Source organism: Cyprinodon tularosa, unplaced genomic scaffold, assembly GCF_016077235.1.
Source record: "Cyprinodon tularosa strain WSP-4 unplaced genomic scaffold, ASM1607723v1 ctg549, whole genome shotgun sequence".
NCBI lineage: Eukaryota > Metazoa > Chordata > Actinopteri > Cyprinodontiformes > Cyprinodontidae > Cyprinodon > Cyprinodon tularosa.
This window is the reverse complement of record NW_024039284.1, coordinates 369,297-381,377: the sequence shown is the minus strand read 5'-3', so window position 1 is coordinate 381,377 and position 12,081 is coordinate 369,297. Positions and strand designations below refer to the sequence as shown.

Here is a 12,081-nt window from a genome sequence, read left to right as displayed (position 1 = left end):
GACTTTATTATTGCTAAGACTCATGCTTGAAATTCAACATGTACTGTTTTGTTGCTAAGTAAGTATAGGGCCATGTTGTAGGATACTGTAGTGGAAGAAAATATTCTAAAATAGTTAACTTTGGAAAAAGGTTGGCATTTCATTCTTCCTTTCCCAGGTCCACTCGGCGAGCTGCGTGTGGTCACAATGATAACCAGCAAGGCGTGTTGACGTCACAGAATTACAGAGTTTAATCCAATATAAGACAATGCATACACTTAGAAATAAGACTTCGAATTGACAACTTTGAACATAGCAATAAGTCAGGAAGCTTCTTAGCTAACCAGCTAAAAATAAACAAAGAAAAAACGACTATATTTGCAGTTACAGATTCAATTGGTAATACATTACAGGATCCGGAGGATATTAACAATGCCTTCCGAGATTTCTATAAATCTTTATACACATCACAGTTAAATCCATCAGATAATGATATCAAGCGATTTCTGGATAAAATAACTCTTCCTAAATTATCAGAGAGTCAAAGAGCGACCCTGGACTCACCGCTGTCTACAGCTGAAGTTCAGGAAGCATTAAAAAACATGCCAAATAATAAAGCGCCAGGTCCAGACGAGTTCCCTACTGAGTTCTATAAAGAGTTCTGGAACATTCTGGCCCCAACGTTCCACAGAATGCTGCAGGAAACTCTAGATAATGGCAAATTTCCAGTTAATATGAATTCTGCCACCATTAGTCTCCTGCTTAAGCCAGGCAAAGATCCTATGTTTCCGACCAGCTATCGTCCCATATCCTTAATTAATGTGGATATTAAAATAGTCTGTAAAGCTTTAGCAAAACGGTTAGATAAAGTCACTCCTCTCATAATCCACCCAGATCAAACTGGTTTCATTAAAGGGAGGCAGTCAGCTGCTAACACACGCAGACTGCTGAATTTAATAGATTATTCCTACAGCAAAAATCTTAAATCCTATATATTGTCCTTAGATGCAGAAAAAGCATTCGATAGAGTAAACTGGAAATTTTTATTTGCTACTCTACATAAATTTGGCTTTGGCAATTCCTTTATAAATTGGTTAAAAATATTATACAGCTTCCCAACAGCCTGTGTCAGGACAAACAATCAAACATCTTCCAGTTTTTGTCTCCAGAGGGGCACCAGACAGGGATGCCCACTCTCCCCCTCACTTTTTGCTATTTTTATCGAGCCTCTGGCTGCTACAATCAGACAAACAAATATGATTAAAGGTATAAAAGGCATGAAAATGGAGCATAAAATTAGTCTTTACGCAGATGATGTATTACTTTATCTCCAGCACTCAAACACTTGCCTCTCTCAAGTGATTAGTTTACTAGAATCTTTCTCAAAAGTCTCAGAATACTCTATAAATTGGTCTAAATCTGTAATACTACCAATTAATTGCTCTCTACAGAATCCCTCAGGTCTACAATTGCAATCAGGAAATATCAAATATTTGGGAATTACTGTGTCATCTAAACTAGCTGAGTTACCAAAACTCAACCACACCCCTCTTTTAATGAAAATAGAAGAGGACCTAGAAAGATGGAAATCGCTTCCGATCTCCCTTTTGGGTCGGGTAGCCTCAATTAAAATGATGGTCTTACCCAGAATTAACTACCTATTTTCAATGATCCCAAATAAACCATCAACCGAATGGTTTAAATCTCTAGATTCTTCCATCTCTAAATTTCTTTGGAAGGACAAACCCCCTCGTATCAGCTTAAAAACACTACAGAAAACTAAAGACAGAGGGGGACTAGATTTACCTAACTTCCAATACTACTATTTAGCAAATAGATTACAATACATCTCTAAATGGATAAAACATAATCCCTTAGATGAGCCCTGGATAGACACAGAACAGGATATATGCAGTAATATAATAATCTCAGATTTGCCGTTTATTAGCTCTAAGATCAAACGGCACCCATGTTTCAAAAATATTAACATCAGCTCTTCCCTGACAGCATGGTGGGAATTTCTAAAAATAACGAACTCATCACTTATCCCGTGCAGTCGTACACCCATCTGGAATAACCCTGACATTCTACAAAACAATAATGTGATAAACTTTCCGTACTGGAAGAATAAAGGTATTACATATCTGGATCATTTGTTTGAAGGTACGGAGTTTATCACATTCGCTAGATTAAATTTGCAATATGGCATTAACAAAAATAAATTCTTAGAATATGAGCAAATCAAAGCTATAATTAGAAATAAATTTAAGCATATTGATGGAGGTTTAATAATTCCAAATAAAATATCAGAGTTTCTAGAGTTAACCCCCCCCAAACTACTGTCTAAGTTATACAGGACACTGACTAAACTGGATGATACAATATCTCTTCCTATTACTAAATGGGAGGAGGATTTATCAGTCAGCTTTGAACAAAACATCTGGGCTCAGATATGTCTAAGAACTTTTAACATGACCAGAAACCCCAATTTACAATTAATACAATACAAAATCCTCCACAGAGTGCACTATACAGGTCAAAGATTATTCAAGATGGGTTTTGCGCAATCTAACATCTGTCCACAGTGCACAGGCAATCGACTTGATAATTATTTTCATGCGCTATGGTTATGCACGCCGGTTCAGAGATTCTGGGTACAGGTATGTAAGGATCTATCACTGTGCCTGGGTTGTAAAATCCTAATTTCCCCTTCAGTTTGCTTGCTGGGTGACTTTGAGGGAAGCTCTATGGGAAAAAAATCGGTTTGCTTGGCATTCACTGCATTATGTATCGCAAAGAAAACTATCCTCATGAATTGGAAGAGTAAGGATAAACTCAACATCAATCAGTACAGAGATCTGTTGTTGGATCATATTAATCTTGAGACAGCATCTGCATCCCCATCAGACCGATCTCTCTGGGCTCCCTTGATCGGCTCCATCACTTAGTGTAGTGGGGGGCTATGGGGTGCGTCTTGTGGGGCGCGGGGGCTAGTTCGGGGGTCCTTGGGTCCTGGGGGCTCGGGGGGGTGCTCGGAGCGGGGGTGCCTGGCGGGTCTGGCCCGGGGGACTGTTGCCCCCGTCGGGGCGGGGTCTGGGGCGCCGCGGGGGGGTCCTGCGGCGGCCGCGTGCGGTGCTCTTGGGGGGTTCCGTGGTGGCGGACGTGGGCTACTGGCCTGGTGGCTGTGCTGCTGCTGGGTGGGGCTGGGCGCCGGGCATCGGTTCTTTTGTGGTGCTGGCCGGGGTGCTTCTGCTCTGCGGGGCGTCGGGGCGTGCCTCGTCTTCCGGTGCCGGGTTTCGGTGGTTGGCCGTGGTGCTTGCCGTGGTTGCGTCGTCCGGGGGGGGGCGTGGGTGGTCGCGCCTGTGGCCGGGGTTCGTGTGTGTCTGTTGTGGGCGGGTTGCGGGCGTCGGGGGTCCCTTTGGAGTGCCCCCGGGTCGGGGTGTGGCTTCGCTCTGTTGGGGCGGGTGCCGGTGACGCGTGGTGCGGTGCATCGTGCGCGGCTTGGGAGTGGAGGGTTGCTCGGTGTTTGGCGGCGGGGGGGGGACGGGCCGTGGCCGGCGTGGCCGTCCTCCTCTCGGCGGCCTGTGGGCGGTGCGGGGCCGGAGCGGGGTGGGTCGTGCTGCTTTCGCGCCGGGCGCGGCGGGGGTGGTGGGGTCGCGTCTGCTGCTTTCTTTTTGCTGCTTGTGCCGGCTTCTGGCGGCTGGGGCGGCCTTGCTGCTCTGGCTCTCTGGCGTGCGCCGGGTGGGGCTGCTCTGTCCTTTGCTTTGCCTTGCGGCTGTGTTTGCTGTGGTCGGTGGGGGCGGGGTGGTTTCGTTGTGTTTTTGGGTGGGGGAGTCCGCCTGGGGGCTTGGTTGGTGCCGTCGGTTCGTCCTTGTCGGCCTTCCGGTGTTGTTTCTGTTGGGGCTGCTCGGGCCCCCGCATGCCGGCGGTGCGCTGCCGGGGGGATTCCTGTTCGGCGGGCTTGCCTGTCTCCTGGGAGGGCAGGCATGTTGACTTTTCTGGGGAGGAGCATCTGGGTGGAGGGGTCCTCGTGGTGTGGCGGTGGGTGTTGGGCACTGGCTTGTTTGCGGCCGTTCTTCTCCGGTGAGGGGGAGAATATTATAATTTTTTTGTTTTTGTTTTTGTTTGTTTTTTGTGTGGGAGGGGGTGTGTGGGCGGGGGGATCGGGGCTTGGAGTGGGGCTCGGGATTTGCGCTTAGCTGTGTTGTGTGGCTTTCTTCTTCTTCGGATTGGTGCTGTGGGACCGGTGTTGGGGGGAGTCGTTCGGGGGCCGGGGTCGGGGTGGGGGTGCTGGCGCCGGTGCCGGGGGTTTTTGGGCATTGCCCGGCCCTACTGCGGGGTGGGTCTGGGGTGGCTCCTTGGGCCTGGGATCCCTGGGGCGCATTGCCCTTGGGGGGGGGTCCCCGGTGGGGGTTCGGGGGTTCGGGTTCTGTGGGGAGTGCTGCTTGGGTTCTGGGCCGGTGTACGCCTGGCTGTCTGTCCCTGCTGCCACGGCCTCTGGTGTGCCGGGGTGCCTCGGGGCCTGCTGGGCTGGGGGGGGGCATGGACATTAACACCTATGGCAAGTGCTTACCCCCTCACGGGTTTGCACTCTGTAAGTGGGGGAAGGGGAGGGAGGGGGAGTAGGTATGATCTCGGCCTGGATGTCTTCTGTCGCTTGTGTGGTGAGTAGCTTGATTGTTTTTGTAGGGGAGGGATTACATCTCCGGAGGGGGGGTGGGGGGTGGTGATAGAGGGAAGAAGATCTTTGAAGGGCTTTGGGTCTGGCTCCCTGTCTTGGTCCTGGTCCGTGCTGCCCCCTGGTGGGGCTTCGTCCGGGGTGGGGGCTCTGCGTGTTGCGCGTTGGCTGGCCGGCTGGGATTGTCCCTTCCCTTATTCATTTATTTATTTATTATTATTATTTTTTTTCTTATCTTCCTTTTATATTTTTTTATGTATTTATTTATTTATTTATTTATTTATTTATTTATTTAATTTTATTTATTTATCTACTTATTTATTTATTTATTTTTTTTATTATTATTATTTTTTTGGATGGACAGGACGGGGGGGGGGGTGGTGGAGTCGGCTCCGTGCCCGGCTGGCTGGTGGGTCCTGCTGCCGGTCCCGTGCCCCCGGGCTATGGTGGTGAAACTGGTGGGGCCCCCTTCTCTGGGGGGGCTCTCGGGGAACGGGGGTGCCTATTGGAGTCAGCGGGGGAGCTGGCTCCCTGGGAGTGCAGCAGGCACCCCAGTCCTTTGCTCCCCATCCCCGAAATCCTCCCTCTGCCTGCTCCATCACTCGGCCACACATGTAGGTTTTTGGGGAGGGGGTCGTTACTGGAGGGCCACACCTTCTGATGACGTCCCCCACCCCAATTTTATTTTGCATTTTAGACACTTCCATCTACATCATTTTCACAACACACATCTATGTAGGGCATTTTCGGGGGGTGGGGGTCAGGGCCACCGGGGGGGGGGCTTATTTTATGGGCCTCACCACGGTCGGCCTCCTCCATCCCCTCTCGCATCTAGACATTGAGGGTTGAGGGTTGTCGAAGGGGGAGGGTGTGCTGGCACCGTCTATCTCCTGGAGGGGGGGTGGAGTGTGCCGGACACCCCCTCTTGGTACTCCCAGTTTTAATTGCATCTGAGAGCAACACGCAACAACACCACATTCGAGCGGGACGCAGTGAGGATCGGGGTCTTCTCACACCCCTGTTCTCCGGCTGCCGCCTGGAGTCTGGGGCCTGGAGGAAGAGCGGGCCACCTGGTCCGTGGTTTTGGCTGGGGCTGGCTGCGGGGCCTAGGTGGCCTGCTGGTGGCGGGGCTGTCACCTCTGCTCTCCCCAAAGAAGGTTGGATGGAGGGGCATGAAAGTGCTGGTTGAAGGTTTTTTTTTTTTTTTTTTTTTTTTTTTTTTTTTTTTTTTTTTAGGGGGGGGGGGTGGGGGGCGGTTCTGGTTGGGTGGCCGGGCGCGGGATTGGGTGGGCCCCGGTCCCGGGGGGGGCTCTTGCGGGGCGTGGTTTCCGGTCGTGGTGCGGGGTGGGGGGGGTCCGGGCTTGAAGCAGGAAAGAGATGGGTTGTGTGGCGGTGTCGCCGCTCCCCTCCCTCACATCCGGATTTTTAGGTCACTTATGGGGTCATCCCGATAGTCCCGGGGACCGACACCGGTGTCAACCGGGTTTTTGGTCATGGGTATTATTGGATGTTTGAGTGTTATGTGTGAATGTGTGTCTGCGTTGTTATTTTCTTTATTTGATTATTATTTTATTTTATTCATTTTTTTTTTTTTTTTTTTTTTTTTTTTTTCCTGTGGTAGAGTGGGGGGCACTAGGGAGGTTGAAGGCATGATGAGATGGTGTGTTTTTTTTATTTTATTTTTTTTTTTTTTTTTTTTTTGCCCAGGTTGGGGTCTCAACGCACCCTCTCCCAAATAAATTCAAGTTCGCTTAAGTGCGGTGCCCATCCCCCCGTCCTGCTCTCCTACCGCTGGCTGGCGTCGGGGGGGCTCACCGAGTGCACTGGTGGAGCTGGGGTGGTGCCCCGGGGGACTGCTTGGCATCATTCCTGGCGGCCCTCTCCACTGGCCCCGGCCACGGCGGGGCTTTGCTGGGGGCCTACTGCGTCTGGGGGTGGGGCTTGCCCTCTTGGTGCCTCGGATCCCTGGGGCTGGGACTGGATCCGCTTCGGGTGGGGCTTGGGTGTTGTTTCAGGGGATTTTCGGGGGGTCGGTGATGCCGGTGCCTTCGCTACGATGCCGGTTCCTGGGGCGTGTTTCTTCCTATGCCTGGTTCTTGTGGTATCGGTTCGGGGAGGGGGGGGGGGAGCTGCGCGGGCATGGTGGGGTGCGGGGCTTGGGTCCTGTTTTGGGCTCCGGTTTGTTCCGGCTCGCCTTCTCCTCTTGCCTATTTTATTATTATTGTATTTATTAATTAATTTATTTATTTACTATTTATTGTGTTTTTTTTTTTTTTGTTTTTTTTTTTTTTTCTCTTCTCGGTGGGGGGGAGCGGTTGCGGGCGGGTAGTGGTCTGTTGTCCACGGTCGCATTGTGGGGGCTTCCTTTTTTTTTATTTTTTTTTGTTTTCTCTTTTTTTCTTTGGGGGGTTTGGAAGTTCTGTTTTCTCGGGGGGCAGGCGGGCCTGCTGAGTGGGGGTCCTGCTGGCGGCGCGCCGCTGTGTTTGTGGGAGTATACGGGCAGGTCGGCGGGGGTAGTGTGGGGGGCGGTCCTGGGGGGCTGGCTGCGCTGGCTGGGTATCGGGTGGGTTTTCCCTCCTGGAGGCATGGCGGGGGGGCTTGCTCTGTTTCAACTGATCTGCGGCGAGGTGGGGCTGCGGGGCGGGAGGTGGGGGCCTGGGGTGGCTATGGACCGGCGCGTGGTGGGGGGGCCGGGGCGGCGGAGCTGCTCTGGCCGCGTGTCGGGGCCTGGTGCGGGCTGCGGGGGGGGTGGCGGACGTGGCTGGGCTGCTTTGGCATCGTCCGGTGGGGGGGGCGGCGCGGTTCGCTCCGCTCTGGCTTTGTGCTGCCCCTCGGGCTGCTGGGGGGGGTGGTTGCGCCGGCTGCGGTCTGCTCCTCTTGCGGTTTTGCGCCGGGCGGCTTTTCTGCTCTCGGGCTGATTCTGTGCGCGGTGTGTTTCGTTGCGCGCTGTTGGCATCGGTCTTGGTGGGGTGGGGCTGCGCTTTTGGCCGGGGGGGCATTTTGGGGGGGGTCCCGCGGCGCTCGTGGCCGGTTCGCGGCGGATGCGCATGGGCCCCGGCCGGGGGCGGGGCCGTCTTAGTGTTTTCCTGGGTGGTGCGGTCGCGGTGGGTGTTGCGGCCGGTCGCCGGGGCTTGGTGCTGGGGGGCGGGGCGTGTTTCGGTGCTCTGTGGGGCTGGGGCGTTTCGGTCGGCGCCGTGGGGGGGCTGGTGTTCGGCGCCCGGCCCTACTTCGGGGTGGCCGGCGGGGCCCGCGGACTCGTCCCCGCGGCTCCCCGGGGCGCCGGCATGGCGGTGGCTGGGGGGCTTCCTCGTGGCTGTCTCTCCTCCTGCCTTGGTGGGGTCTGATTTCCGGGGCTGGCCCCGCCTTGGTGCCTTCGCTTCTGGGGTCCCCTTGGGCGCCTGGGGCTTTGGGTCTCCCGGCGCTGGACTCAGTGCTCTGGGGGGTGTGCCTCTCCGGCTCTCCACAACCACTATTGAGCATTTTTTTCTATGGTTAAAACTTTACATGCACAAGTTCACCCTCACAAACAACTACAGGTGCTAGGCTTCAGGTACTTAGAGATTCACTTCCAAACAGAAACCCCACATTCATATCTTCAGGTAACACAGAGTACATGTCAGACTTAATAATATTACTTTAGTGATAGTTTCAAGGTGTTTGCTTTATAGTATATCTCGTACCATGTTTTTTGGTTGTGCTGTTCTTTTTTCTTTTTTTTTTTTTTTTTTCTCCATCTCATTACAGGTGTTGAAGCAGACTGAAAATGTTTTGTCATTGTCTCCTTCCTATCTCCTCTTTCTTTCATCTTTTGTCCTGTTTTTTTCTTTTTCTTTTTCCTTCTTCTTCTTCTGTTTTTCTGCTCTACTTACATTGCAGTGTCCATATGAACTGTAAAACTCCCTGCATAATTATAATAAAGCAATTTATATACATGAAACAAGTGGAGCGGTATGGCAATTGCGATACGGCTACACTTGTGAAAGTAAAATCTGTTGGGCTCCTTTTGGCATCAAGACAATTATTCTTATTGCCACCTTGCCAGACAGGACACTGTAAAAAAAAAAAAAAAAAAAAAAAAAAAAAAAAAAAAAAAAAAAAGAAAAAAAAAAAAAAAAAGAAATAAGACAATGCACAAACCTACACCAGAAACTGAAGAACAACGGAGACATACATTCAATTACCTGACATAGGAGAGAGCAAAGACGTACAAAGACATCTTTGGAGAGTTGCAAGAGCAAATCTGAATTGTTACTTCTATGTAGAAAGCTTTATCCTCTTGTATTTAATTTATTCAAATAAGGCTGGCTTTTGCTCCTCCAACCAGGAGCCATCTCTGACACTGCCTAGAGCTTCACCTAATTTACTGCAAACATCTGTGGTCGTTTGCTTCTTTGTTTTAACAAGAAAAAGCGGAAAGCTTGTCCTGGCATCTAGAATTCTTAAAGTCATAAAACACAAGATAAGCTCTCACAGACTCGATGTGGAATGCGGGGGCCTCACCATAAATCTCAAGAACAAACTTAAATTCAGTATTTTGGTTCAAGGAAAGGTTTACCTTCACAAACTTGTTCAAAATAAGAAATATGTTCACAAGGAGAGTATACAACATACCTTTTACACATGCCATAAGATTAACTGTATTAAAGACTAAAAATAATCATTTTTCTTCAACAATACATTCTGATTCTGATTTCTGATTCTGATATAAGACAATAAAACTGCTTCTACAAATGCACCTTTTTCCTCCTTGTTTGCACCTTCTTTGACTTCTATGCCAATATGTGACGAGTGAATTTCTCCGCTGTGAGATCAATAAAGCTCATCTAATCTAATATTCCACTAAATGACTGTTGGTCAGACTTGCTAATGGAAATGTAATGAGCATCTGAGGGACACATGAACACTAATGTTATATCAGTGTTTAAATCCTTAGTGAATAAAGCTTCTCCAAGCTTCAGCAACAGCTCAACACATATTCCTGTAGCATAGCATAGCATGCAGTCCATCCTGTTAGCTTTGTTCTTACTCATCATCAAAGACATGTTTGTTCTGTTCTTACCGCACCGTGACGTCACTGCTGGAAGATGGCAGGAGGGAGGGGTTACTATATTTGGGCAAAAATGGCCGCTCCCAGACTCTGTGATCACCACAGAAACTATTGTTTTATTTTTGTTTTTTTTCACTGATTAACACTAAATTCATTAAATCACCATGAACGTATTAGTTTTAGGTATAAAAATGGATCCATTGTCTATTCCTCGCTGACCGGACTTTTCCTTTAAATAAAGTACAGATTCATAAAAAATGTACTCAAGTACAATAACAAAGTACTTGTACTGCTCTGCATGATGAAAGCGGACAGAGGGAGGGAGAGAGGCGGGCTTCAGATCCAGCCGCTTGCTTTGGTGATTTTTATGTCTCCATCAACAGAAAACAGGTCAGTAGATTGGGCGCTGGTGCGACTGAAGCGCAAAATTTAGCGACAAAGGCACTAAGTTGGTGACAGTGGTTGTGGAGCATCAGGTGAACTCTGGTTACCGCAGTGAGAGTGTGTAGTATCTGTCACTAAGCAACCATGACAGCAGCACACACGGAGTTGAGGAGGTCCTGCTTAGATCCCGCCACTACAGTTTAGCTGACCTTAGTTTTTCCTGTTTTATTTTATTTTAAATCTTTGTTTAGAATGATTCTATATTTAATCGGGACAGTTGGCAATCCTACTAACAGATCAAACAGTCGAGACATGAAAGCTGCAGATTCTGTGAAAATGAACCGATGGAAACGAGCTAATTTAAAGACCAGGGCAGCGTAGGTTTCACTTAGTAGACATTCAAAATTTCCCCACTTGCCTTGATCGGCCCTTGGTTGGTCCCCTTCACTGGCCCTTGGCTGGTCCTTGACTGGTCCTTGGCTGGTCCTTGGCTGGTTCTTGGCCTGCCCTTGACTGGCCCTTGGCTGGTCCTTGACTGGTCCTTGACTGGTCCTTGGCTAGTCGTTGGCTGGCTCTTTGCTGGTCCCCTACAATTCCTTTTTAAACATCAATCTTTGTTCTAAAATATTCTTTCTGTCATGATTTGTGAACATTAAGATCTAAAGAGAAGCACCATCTCCTGGTCAGACCCTGTAATTCTGTTAAAGGGTGGAGTCAGAGTAAATAAAATATGCCAGAGGGGGTTCCTCCGGTGGCTGGGAGTTGTGGGGAAGTGGGCGGCCATTCGGCTGGCGTTTAACTGGGAACGGCCATTTTGAATGGCTGCTACTGGACATGCTGGCTGTAGGGCTCAATCTCTGTTCGATTGGAGAAGAGAAATCAGATTGATGAGAACAGAAAATGACGCTGCTCAGATACAATTCCTAAATTCTTTACAATGGAAACCAAAACAGGATCGAAGGAGAAACTGTTCAAAAATCAGTCGCAGCCGAACAGTTAAAGGGTGTGTTAAATGGCTGACTTTATTCTTTAAAATCGGTTTTTTCTCAGTGAAAACAGCTTTGATCTATTTTTCTTCACTATCTTAGCTCTGTAGTCTTCAGGGGAATCCTGGAAGATTTGTTGAACAAACTGAACTCACATATCATGATATCCTTCCCTTTGGTTTGTTTTTTCACCATCATTTCCATTTCCCCTGTACAGGTTTTATAAATTGGTGAAACCTCTGAGTAAATCACTGAACAGTGTTTTAGTATCACAGCCTTTAGCTACAGGGCTGGATGGGAATGTGAGTCAGGTCTTCAAAGAACAAAAGCTCTTTTAAATAACTTTATGGTCGGCTGTGAGATTCAGCCTCTGCGTGAGAGAGAGGAAATAAGACTGTGTGGGAGAACTAATGGTTGTCATGAGAATTCAGTCGGTGACTGTTCATGTCTCCTAAATAAAGACTTGGATACAAAAAACACAATATAAAAGAAGTTTTTGTCTGGGTAACATATATATATATATATATATATATATATATATATATATATATATATATATATATATATATATATATATATATATATATATATATATATATATATACATATATATATATATATATACCTATATGCATGCCCCATACCTGTCTAAACTGTCTCTGAAAGGGGGGTCGTTAAAGGGAATTGTTGGCCTGAATAGGAGAGGTCTCCTGTAAAGGGGTTGAGGCTGCGATGATATCAGGAAGGAATCAACTCTATCGCTGCATTGAAGGTTTTTGAAAGCTGAAATCTGAGTACCCGTGGGATTCCCGTTGGATGGGAGTCAGTATTAGTAACGATCACGTGATTGGGACGGTACAGGATTAAACATTGATTGGGGCAGACAGGAGCGAACCAATAGTAACTAAAAAAAACTAGGATCGATGCCATAAAATTTAATAAAATAGAAAGAAAATCCAGTACCGGCGCCGCCATTTTGTAGTTTTTTTTCCTTGAAGCCTACACTA

General features: G+C 48.5%; 1 protein-coding gene across 1 annotated transcript in view; it reads right to left on the bottom strand.

The window, feature by feature from the left end:
• Positions 1-2,781: 2,781 nt before the first annotated feature.
• LOC119796420 (basic salivary proline-rich protein 3-like) overlaps positions 2,782-12,081 on the bottom strand; it is a 46,253-nt gene continuing 36,953 nt past the window's right edge. The window contains exons 2-3 of the mRNA XM_038304937.1: positions 6,473-6,655; positions 2,782-3,479 (exon numbers count right to left, since the gene is read on the bottom strand). Coding sequence (XP_038160865.1) covers positions 2,920-3,479; positions 6,473-6,655 — 743 coding nt within the window. The 3' untranslated portion in view covers positions 2,782-2,919. The remainder of the gene's footprint in view (positions 3,480-6,472; positions 6,656-12,081) is intronic.